Below are 17858 nucleotides of genomic sequence, written 5' to 3'. Positions count from 1 at the left end.
TCAATATTGTGTTATATCCCGTCTTCTGAAGTCACAATAGTTTAGTGTGAGAAACAAAATATTTCAAGTATTCATTAAAAATGTCCCATGTGCCACAGATGTCATATCTCATTTTGCAACATCTTTTCATGTTCAAAAGAAAGCTTTTTCCATTTCGTGTGAACTATTCTACTTCAAATAATTTCTTTGCCATTGCTCCTTTAATTCAAACATTAACGTTGTCCTGCGTTTGAGCATGAAATCTGTTGACAGCAGACAGAAGCTGATCTCATCAGTGGTTTGCAGATGTGGTTTCAGGTCTTTATTTACAGTTCATAAATACAGACATTTACAGCGGTGACATCATCATACACGCACACAACAATGTTAACAGTGTGTCAGTACGAGTTTAGTGATCAGAGGAGCTGAGCTCAACTGGATGCAACCGGGAAAGTTTAAAGCTCTTGTTTTAGAGCAGTGTTTGATTGACAGGCAAGTGGGCGGTGCTACATTGCTGTGCGGGACACATCAGGACACAAGGCGTTTCTGACCCCTGAATGAAGTGGACAAAAATGATTCTTAAAATCCCAAGATCGACCTTGTACTTTTAAGTTTACTTCGTGATGATTATATGTTGAATAAATTAAGTTAGAGGCTTCCCTAATATTTTGATTATTAAAAGAATGAAATGACTATTCTGGCAATTAATGATTCGCTCTTAACTGACAAATCAGCTTGTGTCCTCAAGTTAAGAGGATGTATTAAATATTAGGGATGCACCTTTAACTTTTAACCCCTCACGCTTTTATTTTGACATTCTGAAGTCTCCGGGACGTCCCGTATGTGTCTGTTTGTGGGTTAGTTCACAGTAGTTTAATTCGCTTCTAATTCAAATTCTGGTCAAATGCTCCTCCAGTGCCGTTCTAAATGTATATTATAAGTGAACCGAACTATTGAGCATCTGAGATGTTGTTCGTGGAGTAGCGCTCAAATATTGCACACCACGTGAAGGCTAAAAATATCAGCGGTGTGTGTGTGTAAACAGAGCAGCGCTATTCACTGACGCTCTGGAGCTGCATTTTATATATTATTATTATTATTATTATTATTATTATTATTATTATTATTATTATTATAATACCGTGTTTTGTGATTCACAGAGCTAAAAATCGCACGTCTTCAAGTGGCTTTGAATAAAATGCACGAGTCATATGAACTCACTTAAATGTGTTTTTATGGTTCTTTCATGTCATTTTTGGAGCTTGACAGTAACGAACATGATTACACGGTATCGGATTTGGATCGGTGCATCCCTAATAAATATGGTCCTAAAAATAAAGAAAAGAGGATGAACGCATCTCTTAAAAATGCAACTAAATTAACTTCACTGAACTACAGGAAAAAACTACAAGTTTAATTTAGTAAAAAAATACACTGTTTTTGTCTTTTTTCCATTTTAAAATATCTAAAAATCCTTAAAACAAGACGAGAATCAACATACAGTATAAAATATTTAGACGTGTTTTCAGAGAATAGGTCTTGAAATTCCATAAATTCTTATAATACCTAAAAATTCTTAAAACGTTAAAACAATAATAATTATAATTGAGAGGCAAAGTGATAGAAAGATATTAAGTCTTTTAAGTAAATTTAGTGGGTTTATGCTTAAAATAAGAAAAAACTCTTTACCAATTAGGTCATAAAATTAATAGTTTTCCGTTTGAATCAAGTTTTCTTTTCTTAAATAATTTGCAACAATTGTAGTTTTTCTTGTTTTAAGCGTAAACGTAATATCTTGCAATTTGCTTCTCAAGTACATTCTTCTTGTTTTAAGAATATTTAGATATTTGTAGTAGATAACAAGAATACGCAGTAAGACAATGATTTTTGCAGCGTACCCAAACGAATCCAAATCAAATCAAGAAATCTGTATCGAGCCATAGTATACAGAGACACCTCTTAATACTAGATGTAAACGGGGTCACAGTGTCGCATGTTGTCTTTGCCCTGGACTGGAAAAAATTCAGTCAATGAATGTGTTTTCGTGATCGCTTTTACCCATCCTTATCGTTTATGTGTGTGTTCATGTGTCCCCTTAAACCCCGTCACTCACACGGTAGTCATGACTTTAAGTGAACCCGTTCGGAATCTCAGAATCTTCTTCTTGAGCGCATGCGAGGCTTTGATCTTGATGAAGGCTTTGGGCTGCAGCGTGCTTCCGGGCGGGTTGGGTGGAGAGGGCGGTGCCAGCTGTGGCGGGAGCTGCTGCGGCCACACTAACCCACCGCTCTCATCGGAGTCAATGGACAGCGAGCTCGAACCGTGCGACTCTGCCTCGCTCAGACTGGACTCGGATTCGCCTGGGACCAGGTGTGTGCAACCCTCCTCCGGCAGACACAGCGGGGCACGCAACGGGTACTCGGCACGGACATGAGGCTTTGAGAGGCAGGGAGGCGGGGCAGGGCGAGATTTACGGGAGCGTCTGATTGGTTGTTCAGCCAGTGGCTCCGCCTCATCTTGACTCAACTCCAATGTGGAGCGCCAGCGCCGGTGGCCCGAGCCGCCTTGCGCACAGCGCGCTCTGGGCTGTGCGTTTCGTCCCACGTTCCGCTCGACCGTGTAATATTTGCGTTCTGTGACTCCTCGCTGTCCCAGCAGGCTGTTTTCTGATTGGGCGCGGTAGGCTTTGCGGCCCGGTTTCTTTTGCACGATCTTCTCCTCCGTGAAGCGGCACTTCTTCGGCACGGCTCTTTGCTTTGTCGGGGCCCTCTCGGGTGAGTACGCGCCGTGGCCGTCTTTAAGGGTGGCGTGCGCCCGGTGCGCTTTTGCTCTGGCTTGAACGCAACAGGGCTGCGGCGGAATATACTGGGCGTTTACCAGCTCGTCAGAGGACGGCGAGTGGGCGTGTTGGTAGCCATGAAAATATTGCGCCAATTCCGCTTCACTGCTGCTGGGATCCAGAGTGCCACATGGAAAATCCAGAGAGGTGGAGAGAATCCCGGTCAGTGCAGACTTGGAATACTGCATGGAATGCTGCTCCTCGTCCAAGCTGTGGGAAGCCCACACGCGTCTCTCGAGACTGGGCGAGGTCTTGTGGCGTTCCGGGCTGTACGGAGGGTCTTTACGACACAGATTGCTCTGCCTGACTACACCTCTGCTCTCGGGTCCCAGACTTGTGCGTGGCTTATTGGGTCTTAGAGGTACTGAGCGCCGTTGGATCAATCCTATGATGTATGATTCCACACGCTGTGCCCATCTATTGTCCTCTGCTGTCCGTTCCTCCACTACACCTTCACTGGGCTGCCACGCCCACAGCTCGTCTTCACCCTCAAGTGGGGGGTATGGTGCAGAGAGAGAACGAGGAATTCCTGCGTGAACACGACCATTCTGGACCATCTCATGATTGCCAACAAATGCATCATCTAGAAATAAAGCCACAACAACGTTTAGATGCTTTCTAATAATGAAAAAAGCTTTATAATACAGTTACATTACACCATCATGACAACAAAGTTGTAATATTGGATTTATTGAATTTACACAGAAAAGGTTAGCAAGCGATTTTATCACACTAAAATACATTTTAACATGCGTAATGTATACGTCTTGTAAATCCATTCACTTCCATTACTTACTCAAACCGTGATTTTATTTTAAATAAACAAGGGATGAGTTGAAATACATTTTTTGTGGTAATCAACATTATGCCACAAATGTTACCAATTGAGCTTCCCAGAACACTTCTTTAAAAAGAGCAGCATCTAGTATGTTGTGTTTTCGGTCGTTGTTCCCTGTACGGGATAGCACTTTTTAACTAGCAACTTCAAACAGCTTTATCAGCTAAGTTTTGCTTAGAGCAGGTATGTCACACTGTCACAGACAGAGAACCCAAAACATTCCTTTAACTAGCTTAAGAAACAGTTCTGTCATTATTTTGATCAAGTTTGTCCTTGTGTTGTTCCGTGGAACACAAAAAAATGTTCACTTTCTTTGCATTATTATTTTCCATGCCATGCAAGTGAATGGAGACAGAGACAACATTCTGCCTAACATCTCCTTTTGTTTTCCACAGAAGAAAGTTATATGGGTTTGGAACAACACAAGGGTGAGTAAATATTGACAGAACCATCATTTTTGAGTGAACTATCCCTTTAAACAGCAAGCTTACCCAGCTTCAACAGAGCGACAGTGCTGGTCAAGCAGCTAGACCACTGACCAGCATATACTAGTCTGGAGCAGCACAGAAATTCATGCTGGTCTAAGTTGGTCTTTCCAGCAGGGAAGATACAACGTGCCCTTATTCATCTGTGTGTGTGTGTGTGTGTGTGTGTGTGTGTGTGTGCAGTTTGACACAGAGGCTCTTTCATTCCTGCAGTATCACAGACGCGTGTATTCACACTGAAGCTTCAAGGTCTCATGACTCCCTCAGAGTGTGCTGTATGTGTGTGTGTGTGTGTGTATGCATGCATGTGTGTGTGTGCAGGACCTACAGGAAAGCCTCTACTTTAACCATTTCACTGCCCTCTAAACCAAAAACACAAGAATACACACACCACACTTAGTTTTCTGTAAAGCTGCTTTGAAACACTGTGTACTGTGAAAAGTGCTATACAAGTACAAATGACTTGAAATATCACTTAACAGTTTCAGCTATTTTTGACTTTTTGAGCAAGTCGGGCAGTTTTACTGAGTTAACTAGACTAGAGTTGGAGCAGATGGGTGGTGTACTTACTAACAGACTTTGGTCTCTCAGTGAGCCGGAGGGTCCTGGGGGAGATCTCACTGAGACCAGAGGAGATGGACAGGCCAACAGGAGACAGACCCTCAGTCTGTTCATACAACCCTGACGACACACACACACACACACACACACACACACACACACACAGTTGAGATTATGTTATTATGAATGCCTGCACAAATATTTGAATGTATAATTGAGATTACAATTACTGCTTGTCAATTATAACGGTCCATGTACTGCAGGTTTGCTCATGTTACGTTAAAATATTCCATTTAATATTCTATTTAATGTATGTTATTGCAGTGACTGAGCATCGTAACCAATCACAGACAAGTCTGTTGTTCGCTGTGTATAATTTATTAAAATGTTGTTTTTTTATGCTTCAAAGAGCAAAATGTGAAGTTGACTATTTAATAATAGCGTTGCCGACAAAGAATACAGCATGAAGACACGAATGTCTATTCTATTAATCAAAATTAATTGCAATATCAATATCAAGTGAAACAATTGACAATCATGGGCGGTGTTAGGGCTGGACTTCTGGGGCTTAAACCCGAAATGTTTTCCGTAAAGCCCCGAATGTTTTTTATCATCTTGTAGTGATGTCAGAAGTACCAGTGGTTCAGTATCGAGTTGATACCAAAGCATTTTATTGTAATATTTTAACATATATACGGTCTTTCTACAGTATCGAGAACACCAAATACAGACTCAATTCAGCACACAGGTGCGGTCTTGTTGGCAGCTGCTTTCCAACTCTCATGTACGTGTGTGCATGCAAGAAGAGCGTTAGTGACCAGCGATCGCAGCTGTGTGTCTGGTCAATATTCCGGTCTTGAGGGAATGCCCAATTCCCAATGTGCTCTAAGTCCTTGGGGCAGTGGAGGATAAAACTCAGTTGCCTCCGCGTCCGAGAACGTCAATCCTTGCATCTTATCATGTGGCTTGTTGAGCACGTTGCCATGGACACATAGCGTGTGTGGAGGCTTCATGCCATCCAACGCGACATCCACGCTCAACTAACCGCGCGCCCCACCGAGAACAAACCATATAACAGCGACCACGAGGAGGTTACCCAATGTGACTCTACCCTCCCTAGCAACCGGCCAATTTGGTTACTTAGGAGACCTGACTGGAGTCACTCAGCACATTCTGAATTCGAACTAGTGAACTCCAGGGGTGGTAGCCAGCATCTTTACCACTGAGCTACCCCCAAATTCAAAACTGCATTTATTGCTTGAAGGACACTGCTGCAGGAAGGGATGCCACTCGAAAGCTCGTTCAAAACGAAAGTGAGAAAAATATATATTTTCTCTAAAGACCCTTCCACAAGATTGTTAGCAAAGGGTACATTCACACAGTAATGCCATGTTTCCTTCAGTGTACCCACTTCAAGGGCTCTGAGTATAGGGCATAGGGAGGATCAATTGCGATTGGCATCTGCCCCTGATCTGGTATAGCAGGCACCCTTAAAAGGCACATCCACTAATTTTCTTTAGTACACCCGTGATTTACAGAGAAATCTCATAATAACACATTATTACTGTTATTGTGAGATTATTACGAGATTTTAATTTTATTTAACTATTTAAATCTAATTATTAAAATGTATTCCGTTATCCTGTTTATTACAAGACTACCTGCCAAAGAAAGAAATAAAAGGACATGAAACATTAAACGGAGTTGAAATTATTTTATTAGCGTACTAATCGCACGCAGAGTAAAATGTTACAAGTAGAAAAGTTGACTCGCAACACCTGGATGACCAATGAAAAATCACTTTATCTCTGGATGTGAGGTCATTATCGAAAAACATTAGGCTGGCCAATCAGAACAGAGTATTCCAGAGCGCTGTGTATTAAAGGAATATTCCATGTTCAAGTTAAGTCGACAGCATTTGTGGCATATATTGATAACCACAAAAATATATTTTGGCTCGTTCCTCCTTTTCTTTAATAAAGCACAAATGTGTGTTCCAGTGAGACACTTCCAATGCAAGTCAATGGGGGCAATTTTTGGAGGATTTAAAAAGGCAGAAATCTGAAGCTTATAATTTAATAAAAGCACTTACATTAATTCTTCTGTTAAAACTTGTGGATTATTTCAGCTGTAAAGTAGTAAATTGTCTCTATCTTCACACAGGTGTGGTTATTAAGTGATTTAATGACAGTAAAATCGTGTTAACACACATATTGTTTATGTCTTGTGTCTATACTTGTGAAACAGTATTTTAATGTTTACAGATTAAACCCCATTGACTTGCATTGGAAGTGTCTCACTGGAACACACATTTGTGCTTTTATTAAAGAGTCCAAATGCATTGTTGTGCTGATCAACATCATGACTCAAACGCTGTCGATTCAGCTTAACTCGTATTGAACCCGGAATATTCCTTTAATGTTGGTAATATTTGGGGAAGGGCAGTGTGGTTGAGAAATAAAGGTTTCATTTGTACTTCATGCCATACCTGAGCTGGATGGAATGTCTGCCCCGTCTGTAGGGGGCACCACTGAGCTGTTTTCTGAATCCACCCTCAATTCTCCAACCTGATGACGTAAAATGTTCAGAGTCCACGAGGTGTCCTGCAAACACAGACATCAACACGTTTATAAAGACATGTTTATGTTCACAAATTATTGTTTAAGCAATTTTAAGCAAGTAAACATATGATTAGACACAAATGCAATATTAAGTTAACTTCAACCAAATAAACAACACTCATGCATGTGGAAAGCATACATCCCTCGAGCCGCCACAGTCCACGCTATGACTGATTTCATCATTAAAAATAGATTTATCAATTGCCAATCAAATGTGTGTGAATTGTGAGGTATCCATTTAGTTGAGTATTTACGGTAGTTCCCTGTATTGCTGAATCACAGCACAGTTAGAGAGGGAAATAAACATGACAAATGACTGAAATAAAAAACTACGAATGTAGCATATATCTCTTATTTATAATGCATCTCTGGTGGATAAGACGCTGAACCGTTACTAGTTGACACTACAAATCATCAATAAAATAATCATCATTACATTTACAGCTGTTGCAATTAAATAATCATGAAAAGAGTCAAATACAGCATTCACTTCAGTGTCACCTGCAATGCCGATTTTTCACACATGCAGTAAGAGGACTTAAGCATTTTCATACGTTTCAGTGTGGAACAGCAACATTTGGAAAATGCTTGAAAACGCCAGTGTGGATGGAAACGTCGTTTTCAATTGTTGTTAAATTCGTCTGCAGCCAAACAGAGTTTAACTCCCACATCAGAGAGAGACGATGTGAGCTTTATATTAACACTCACAGTAATGTCTGTCTGCTCAGTGTATTCTCATGCTTTCATTATTTAAAGGCATTTTGGGATGCTCGAGTCATGTGTTGATGTTCATATTAAAGAAGTGGACATTATGAGTGTGTAGAGAAATAATCTCTGCTTGTGTTTATAAAACTCCGTTGTGAATGTAGAATGAGTTTCTGGGAATCAGGAGAACTGAATGTCCCGCATGTAACGTCATATAACAATCTATAGTATGAAAATGCTCCAAAATGATATTTTACATTGATATTGGAAGTTAAAAACAAAAGTTTATTTTGTTTTCAGTGGCACTTCATTTTAATGGTCTGTCAGCACAAAAGTGACCCAGAGTTTGTTTCTCTGTGAGCACATGTGAACTTGAGAATTAACACACTGAACGTCTTTGCGATAAAATAATTACAACTAAACTATGCTTTTATATTATTGTTATTCATGGGCCGCGTGAGAGTGGCATTGGTAGACAGAATAGAGGCGGTTTATGAATGCTGGAACAATCAGTCATGCAAGAAAAATGCCAAGTACACACATGCGCACACATTTAGCGGTCTATATGAGAGCATGCCATAGACTTTGATTTTTATTTTTTTATATAAAGCTAATTATTATGTCTTCATATACCGGGTTCAATACAAGTTTATCTCAGTCGACAGCATTTGTGTCATGGTTCATTAGCATAAATATTTATTTCGATTCGTCCCACTTTTTCTTTAATAAAAGCACAAATGTGTGTTCCAGCGAGACACTTACAAAAACCCGCCAAAACTTTTACCCCATTGACTTGCATTGTAAGTGAACACACATTTGTGCTTTTATTAAAGAAAAGGAGGAACGAGTTGAAATACATTTTTGTGGTAATCAACATGACACAAATTCTGTCGACTGACTTTAACTTATTTTGAACACAGAATATAACTTTAATTTAACCCAAACCATAAAACCACTACAAGCCACTTGCAATTTTAGACAAAAAAACAAAAAAAAAAACAAAAAAAAACGTATTTGATGTACACACCACCAGTCAACAGCAGTTAATGTGTGAGTAATTAGACTTTCTATTGTGTTGTCTTGACTGGCTGCACACAAAAACAAATATACAGCGCTGACAGTGTACTCCGATTGACTCTTATGAACCAATTTTTTGAGTCAAAGACACATAAACATTCATTTTGAATTATTGTTATTAAATTAACATCTGACTTACTGATGACGTGTAAGTAATATACACTCGCAAAAGAGTTTTATTCTAATAAGTGCTATTATATAATGTTTAAATATATGTGCAATATGACATTATTCAAATGTGTTAAATTATATTTGGTTTAGGAACAATCATAAGGGGGTGTTTGGGTGCTTCACTGCTGTAAAAAGACAATTGTGTAGGAAACACTAGTGGGTGTGTGTTAGCTGATGAGCTCTTGAGGCTCCAAATAAAATCAAGCTCTAATCCTGTTAGTTTAACCTAATGAAGTACAAACTCATCGTCATGGAAACACAGTGATGGGCTCACGAGATTCAATCAATCGGTCAATATTATTGATATTTACAGCTTTACACAAGCACGCACACACACACGCACACACACTTATCTTGTGCAGCTGAATTTGTGCTCACATGCAAAATATCAGGAATGTCATTGTGCTGGCTGAGATACAGTAACTCGTCAAAATCAAAGAATGAGAGTTTATGAAACACTAAAGTGTTTGATGAAGATTCAACAGCTGTCATCAGTCCTAAAACCCTCTCAAAATTAAACTAATAACATGATTTTTCCTGGTATTTAAAGTAAACAATGTCATGTGGTGTAACTTTCTACAGACAGTAAAAAAAGTAATAAATGTTTGCATGAGTAGTGCAGAAAAATATTTTATTATATTAGGACTGTCGATTTAATGCGTTAATAACGTGTGATAAATTTTGCAAAAAAATAACGTGTTGAAAAAATTACGAAATTCTTGAGGAATGCAAGCTTGTAGTACCACCGGTTTACTCCAGGGGGCAGTCAGTGACACTTCAGCTGTGTGAGCAACACACAGTTACAGTGAACAAAACATTAACAACTCTTCAGCAGAACAACACAAACGTGTGTTACGTTCTTGCGTTCAAAACACTTGAAGGAGCGCAAATGCGATCGAAGGGATCTCAAGATGTGTTTAAAGATTGAGTGTTAAACTATATTTAACTCGACACAGTACAATCACAACCCAGCCCCGCCCTCCGCCCTGCCACATTGCAATTAATTCATCGGGACACCATGTAATTAATTAGATAAAAAAAAAGTAATCGATTGACAACCCTAATATATATATTTGAATCAAACATAATCAAAGAAATTAATAATATTTATTTAAAAAAAACAATTTGAGAAAACTTTTTTTTCTGTAAAGTATTCAATGTACTTGATGGTTACACCACATGACATTTTTTAAGTTATTAAAAAAAGAAAATAATTTAAAGTTGTATATAAAATAAAAAATGCATGAAACAAAATTAGACACAAAGATCACGATTCTAAGAATGTTATAAACTACATTTTTAAAAGATTTCTTATTTTTTAAATCTGGGATTGATTATCAATGACCCAAAACACAGTTTGCCTGAGCAATGTCAGACAAAAACATTATTGTTTTGATTTTCACTATCCTTTAATGTTGACATTGTTGTTCAACATTCCGCTCATTATCGAAAAATCAATCCCGACTATCGGACTGCAGATCACAATCACGTATTCCAGAGAGTCGTGAAATAAATATTGATAATGAAATTGTGGTTTGCTTCTGTTTTTCTACAGTTCAAATGTTCTTGATTGTGTCTTTATATTTCAGTACATAAAAGACTAATTTAGTGTAAAACACATTCAAATATGGCTTATCTACAGCCATATCACCCTGCAGCTCTTGCCTGGTTGCGCACTAAAGCCGAGCAGGGTTGAGGCTGGCCAGGACCTCCAGGGGAAATCCAAGGTTGCTGCTGGAAGTGGTATTAGGGAGGCCAGTAGGGGGTGCTCACCCCACAGTCTGTGTGGGTCCTAATGGCCCAGTATAGTGACGGGGACGTTAAACCGAGGTCCTGTCTCTTCTGTGGTCATTAAAAATCCCAGTGCACTTCTCGTAAAGAGTAGGGGTGTAACCACAGTGTCCTGACCAAATTACCCCCATTGGCCCCTATCTATCATGGCCTCCTAATAATCCCCATCCCTGAATTGGCTACATCACTCTACTCTCTCCTCTCCACCAATAGCTGGTGTGTGGTGGGCGTTCTGGAGCACTATGGCTGCCGTCGCATCATCCAGGTGGATTCTGCACACTGGTGGTGGTTGAGGAGATGTGAGTGCCTAGAAAAGTGCTATATAAAATATAAAGAATTATAATTATTATATTAAAAGGAAGACACAACGGCAAATCACAGAGTGAGCTTCAGGAAACTCTGTGAATAACTGACAAGAACAAAAGGTTAAATTGCACACACACTGTTTGAAAAGTGCAATTATTATTTCACCGATTCACTGGATCTGTTGGGCTGCAGGAGGAGAGAGAGCCTGTTATTACAGCAGCGTGAAGAACCGACCAATCAGAGCCCTCTGCTGCACCCCCCACTGAGAGACCACCATCACTACACACACATATACACTTGTGTTTACACAACACAAACAGCCGTCAAACAGACACACTCAATCTGTCTCTGACATACTCACAGCCCAATACCACACACACACACACACACACACGCACACACACACACACACACACACACACACACGCACGCACGCACACACGTGCGCTTTGATTATCATTTTCAATTATAATATTCATTACTGTAACGTAGTCATGTTTTTAAAAAGCAGAACCAAGGTTATACTATTATGTATACATTTTTTACATAATGAGAATATCTTATATTGATGGAAAGAATTATGATAAAGTAAAAGCACATATTTGTTCAAAAACTTGTGTAAACGGGTCTGTGTATCTCAGCGAGTATTAACGCTGACTATCACCGCTGGAGTCCTGAGTTTGAATCCAGGGTGTGCTGAGTGACTCCAGTCAGGTCTCCTTAGCAACCAAATTGGCCCGGTTGCTAGGGAGGGTAGAGTCACATGGGATAACCTCCTCGTGGTCGCTATAATGTGGTTCTCTCTCTCGGTGGGGCGTGTGGCGAGTTGTGCGTGGATGCCTCCACACGCGCTCTACGTCTCCACGGTAACGCATCCAACAAGTCACGTGACAAGATGTGTGGATTGACGGTCTCGGGTGCGGAGGCAGATTGGGGAGAAAAAGGGAAGACAAAAAAGCTTGTGTAACGACATGCTTTGGTTAATTTATGTTCATATTTTTGTTAAATAATTTCTTTCATTGTTACATCTGTTACATGTGCAGCCAAAAATAATGTTCACAACGGTACTGTGGATTGGTGATTTGAATATAGAAGTTTTAAAATTACTTTTGTCATTATATATATAGTCACATGACCTGCTCTTAAGGAGGCAATTCCCTCAACAATGATGATATGAGGGCAGTGTGTGTGAAGTATTGCACAGCTGTTGTGTTGTGTCAGATTGCTGTCAACACTGTGATGCCAGGAATAAACACTGACAGTGTTGTGCTAAGGCTAAACTAAAGCCCAGAGCTTTATTTTTTTTTAGTTTACTTTATTATTCATTTTTATTATTGAAGGAGAACAAACATATAAACATCTTTGAGATCGGTCATTTCTATGAAAGCTCATATATGTAATATAATGATTTGGCAATACAAAAATGTACTTTTGTCATGCCAATAAAGCAACTTTATGCATTCGAATTTGAGAGAGTGAGTGAGAGAGTGAGTGAGTGAGTGAGAGATAAAGTGAATGGGTGAGTGAGTGTGAGAGAGTGACTGAATGAGTGAGAGAGTGAGTGAGTGTGTGAGAGAGTGAGTGAATGAATGTGAATGAGTGCGAGTATGAGTGTGAGAGAGATAGAGTAAATGAGTGAGAGTGTGAGAGATAAAGTGAGTGTGTGAGGGATAGAGTGAGTGTGAGTGAGTGAGTGAGAGAGAGAGTGATTGAGTGAGTGATTGAGTGAGTGAGTGAGAGAGTGAGTGAGGGATAGTGTGAGTGAGTGAGTGAGTGAGAGAGAGAGTGAGTGAGTGAGAGCGTGAGTGTGAGAGAGTGAGTGAGTGTGTGAGAGAGTGAGTGAGTGTGTGAGAGAGTGAGTGAGTGTGTGAGTGAGTGTGAGTGTGTGAGAGAGTGAGTGAGTGTGTGAGAGAGTGAGTGAGTGTGTGAGAGAGTGAGTGAGTGTGTGAGAGAGTGAGTGAGTGTGTGAGAGAGTGAGTGAGTGTGTGAGTGAGTGAGTGACTGAGTGTGAGGGATAGTGTGAGTGTGTGAGAGAGTGAGTGAGTGAGTGATTGATTAAGTGAGAAGGGCTGGGTATCGGCAAAGAAAATTTGATAACGATACCTTGACTTCGATACCGGTTCCTAAACGATTTTTTTTTTTAGACTTTGGTCAAAATAAAATACAAAAAAAAAACTCGGTTGGATGCTAGGTGGTACTATGGGGTAATTTTCTGTAAACATGTTTAGGGTTAAGCTTACATAATAAAGAAAGACACCTTGATTTCAAACTTTTAACTTTCTTTTTTATTTATTTTAACTAAAAGTTCAAATGAAACTGGAAAAAAATAAAGTGCATTTCAAATGTGTCGTTCAACTGTTTTGTTTTACAACAGTTGTGAACGTCTCTCTGGCAAAGAAGCTTCATCCGTGCGTTCAGGTATTTCCTTACCCAGGAAAATATATGTGTGTGAATACATTCGTTTAGTTCCCTCCTTCACGAGATATATATATCCAATTACATCAGAAACCTCAGGACTGATGGATCAGTGAATATTCTCGCTTTAGTGATTTTACATTGAAAATTAAATAATTTATTTTAAAAAAGGAAAAACTTAAATCAAATACATTTCTAAATTCAAATTGCACTCCAAACGAAACGAAAAATCAAATAAATAATAAAGTGATACAATGATATATATCTATACACACGTATCCACCTTTCCATTTACCGTCAGACGAGAATCCGTCTAAACATGCAGGCGGAAAATTACTTACACAAATGAAGACATAAAATAAATAATAAATAATCATTATAATGATGATAATAATCACTGAAATATAAATCATGGTAGGAGGTGTTTTTGTATTATTGTACAGGCTGCAGAGTTGCGTTCACAATAAACTGTTCTGTGGAAATAAAGTGAACTCAAAGCAGCTCCTGAACTGAGAGGTCAGAGGTCATTTGCAGCACTCATAAATAATACAAATGGGAAGTCAGAAACAAAGTATGCGATCTTTAGTTGATGTTTTTAGCATGTTCCACGAGACTGCACGCCTCTGTACCAGCGCATCATACAGGCACATATATACGGCTTTTCTGTCATCTGAACTTAATAATATAATAAAGAGTGTTTCTTCAAACGCGTGTCTTTGAGTCTACGGGCAAATTATTTGTAATATTAATTTGATAATAATAATTTAATAAATTAATGGGAAAACGAGCATCATTGATCCAGAGATCATCGTCTGTCGGCTCAACCCGATTGTGTATTTCTCTCTATACATTAACACAATGTTCTGAAAGTCTCTTGATGTTTTTCCCGACACATTCAGAATCATTACTGCTTATCCCGGTTGCTGCGGCTCGCTTCGTGCGTGTGCTTGTATTATTTATATTTTAAAGTCTCATTATTACGGTTTAGTATTTCTCTGTACTTCTCGATTGTTTAGAGGCAATTCTGTCGATGCTTAAAATGTATTGAGCTCGATACCCAGCCCTAGGTGTGAGTGAGAACGAGAGAGTGTGTGAGTGAGGGAGAGTGAGAGAGATAGTGTGAGTGAGTGAGTGAGAGATAGTGTGAGTGAGTGAGGGAGAGTGAGTGAGTGAGAGATAGTGTGAGTGAGTGAGGGAGAGTGAGAGCGAGAGAGTGAGTGAGTGAGGGAGAGTGAGAGAGATAGTGTGAGTGAGTGAGTGAGTGAGGGAGAGTGAGTGAGTGAGAGTGAGAGAGTGTGTGAGTGAGGGAGAGTGAGATAGTGTGTGAGTGAGGGAGAGTGAGATAGTGTGAGTGAGTGAGTGAGAGATAGTGTGAGTGAGTGAGGGAGAGTGAGTGAGTGAGAGATAGTGTGAGTGAGTGAGAGATAGTGTGAGTGAGTGAGAGATAGTGTGAGTGAGTGAGTGAGAGATAGTGTGAGTGAGTGAGTGAGAGATAGTGTGAGTGAGCGAGTGAGAGATAGTGTGAGTGAGTGAGGGAGAGTGAGTGAGTGAGAGATAGTGTGAGTGAGTGAGGGAGAGTGAGAGCGAGAGAGTGTGTGAGTGAGGGAGAATGAGAGAGATAGTGTGAGTGAGTGAGTGAGAGAGATAGTGTGAGTGAGTGAGGGAGAGTGAGTGAGTGAGAGATAGTGTGAGTGAGTGAGGGAGAGTGAGTGATAATGAGTGAGTGAGAACATGAGTAAGTGAGGGAGAGCAAGTGTGTGAGTGAGAGAGTGTGTGAGATAGTGTGAGTGAGTGAGGGAGAGTGATAGTGTGAGTGAGGGAGTGTGAGTGATAATGAGTGAGTGAGAACAAAAGTAAGTGAGGGAGAGCAAGTGTGTGAGTGAGAGAGTGTGTGAGAGAGAGATAGTGTGAGTGAGTGACAGTGATAGTGTGAGTGAGGAGAGTGAGAGATAGTGTGAGTGAGTGAGATAGAGTGAGATAGTGTGAGTGAGGGAGAGTGAGATAGTGTGAGTGATTGAGGGAGAGTGAGTGACAGTAATAATGAGTGAGTGAGAACATGAGTAAGTGAGGGAGAGCAAGTGTGTGAGTGAGGGAGAGCGTGAGTGAGTGAGTGTGTGTGTGTGTGAAAGCATGAATGAGAGGACTTTTTATACAAAATTTGAAATACTTTGCCCTAACTTCATAAAATTAGACAAAAAAAAACACAATTTCAAAATTTTTTTAGGTGAAAAAAAAGAGATTGTATCATACTAGCAGCAAGATACATTGATGCTTGTCACAAAAAGAGTCCACGACTAATCAGTGATTTTCTCACTCACACACACACACACACACACACACACACACACACACACACACACACACACACACACACACACACACACACACACACACACACACACACACACACACACACACGACGGTCAGCTGACCATAAACCTTCTCTCTCTCTGTCGCACCACCACTGCAGTCGGCCTTTATCCCTCTCAGAGGCATAATTAGACTGATAAGGGACCAGGTGTGTAAAATCACGACCCGGCCCTCCACCCTGACACATTTAGCAATTTGTCTTTTAAGTTTGTTTTAGTGGTTAATTAGTGTATTCAATTAAATTGCACTCAATTACAAAAAATGTCAGTTGAGTCCAAAAGGCAGTTAGCTGACAGAAATAACATCCAGATCCTGACACCAAGGCCTAATATACTGATACAGAAATATTTACATATAATCGGAAAATTCCAAAATACCATATTAAAAATACCCAAAATCTAAAAGGTGTGCATTATTGCTGACACCTAGATTAACACTTTGGAGTTGGTTTTGTGACTGCAGGTGATATGCTTCTGATATGAATACTGTTGAATTTAGAAATGTATACAATGTCGTAACTTTAGAGACGGTCCCTAAATTTGCGACTATTTCTGAATATCGAACATCCAAAGTCAAACCAACTTTATGGCAGTCCGGCACAAAACGAGACAGATTATAGAAACTTTCTCACCGGGTTCGAGTCGTCCTGCGCAGTCTGGATCGGACCGTGTGGTTCTGGTTCGGGGGCGTGCAGCGTGAGCGCGCTTATGATCCGTGTCTCGTGCCGCTGCTTGAGCATCTCGAGCTCACAGATTCCCGCCACATGGAGCTCGAGCCGTTGCTTCTGTCTGCCGCGCTCCGCCACCGACAACAAACGGAACATTATTATTCACCGATCCTTTAACGCACACACCCCGAAAGAGGAAGAACTCCACCACACTTAACTCTAGACTTCATAGACAGTAGTTCTTAATAGTAAAATAAATGTGTAATCCATGATAAAGTCCAGTTAGTTTGAGAGACGCGGAGTTCACTGCTGCTCTCCTCTCGTCTCGTCCTCACGAGCTGCTACTGGACTCAGCTGTCAAGAGCTCATTAGCATATCCTGCCTTATCCGTTTTTCATTGGTTACAGGTTTCCTTTGTAAATTAATATTTATAATATACCCGCCCCTCGAGATGCAGATAAACCGGATTCAAAATATAAAGTTTCGTATAATTTATTTAATACTTTTATTTTTTATTTGGCTTTTTTTTCTCTTGACTGAAAATTTGCTTTGAAGAGAATAATGGCCAGAGATTGAAATCTCATATATCAAATGAACGAAGATTATGAAAGAATGTTCAAATGAAACCGGATTAAACTTTCTGTTGATCAAGGAAATGATCTTAGAGCGCCATCTAGTGACTTTTCATCCTTCTGCAGCATTTACGTCAGTTTATGTGATATTATATGATATGACTACATTATATTACATTATATGATTTTATAATATATTATATTTTTATTGCATTATATATAATATGATATTGTTATAGTATATTATTACGTTATATGATATGATATTACCTTGTATTATATTATATAATATTATTGTAATATTATATTATATTATGTATTATTATATTATATTAAATTATTATAAAAATATTATACATTATATTATTACATTATATTACTTGATATTATTATATTATATATAATATGATATTTTAGTATTATAGTTTTATATTATATATTATATTATTACCTTATATTAT

At 39.4% G+C, this 17858-nt stretch overlaps 1 protein-coding gene across 1 annotated transcript; it reads right to left on the bottom strand.

The window, feature by feature from the left end:
* Positions 1 to 292: 292 nt before the first annotated feature.
* On the bottom strand, positions 293 to 17146 carry LOC127635580 (dapper homolog 3-like). The gene is made up of 4 exons (XM_052115713.1): positions 16790 to 17146; positions 7191 to 7305; positions 4712 to 4822; positions 293 to 3401 (listed from the first exon to the last, which is right to left on the bottom strand). The coding sequence occupies exons 1-4, from the start codon at positions 16979 to 16981 to the stop codon at positions 2089 to 2091; spliced, it is 1731 nt and encodes a 576-aa protein (XP_051971673.1). The 5' UTR covers positions 16982 to 17146; the 3' UTR covers positions 293 to 2088.
* Between the last annotated feature and the right edge of the window lie 712 nt (positions 17147 to 17858).

The sequence above is a fragment of the Xyrauchen texanus genome, chromosome 43 (genome assembly GCF_025860055.1).
Source record: "Xyrauchen texanus isolate HMW12.3.18 chromosome 43, RBS_HiC_50CHRs, whole genome shotgun sequence".
In the NCBI taxonomy this organism is placed as follows: Eukaryota; Metazoa; Chordata; class Actinopteri; order Cypriniformes; family Catostomidae; genus Xyrauchen; species Xyrauchen texanus.
The sequence above is the reverse complement of the archived record's forward strand: the minus strand, read 5'-3'. Positions and strand labels throughout refer to the sequence as shown.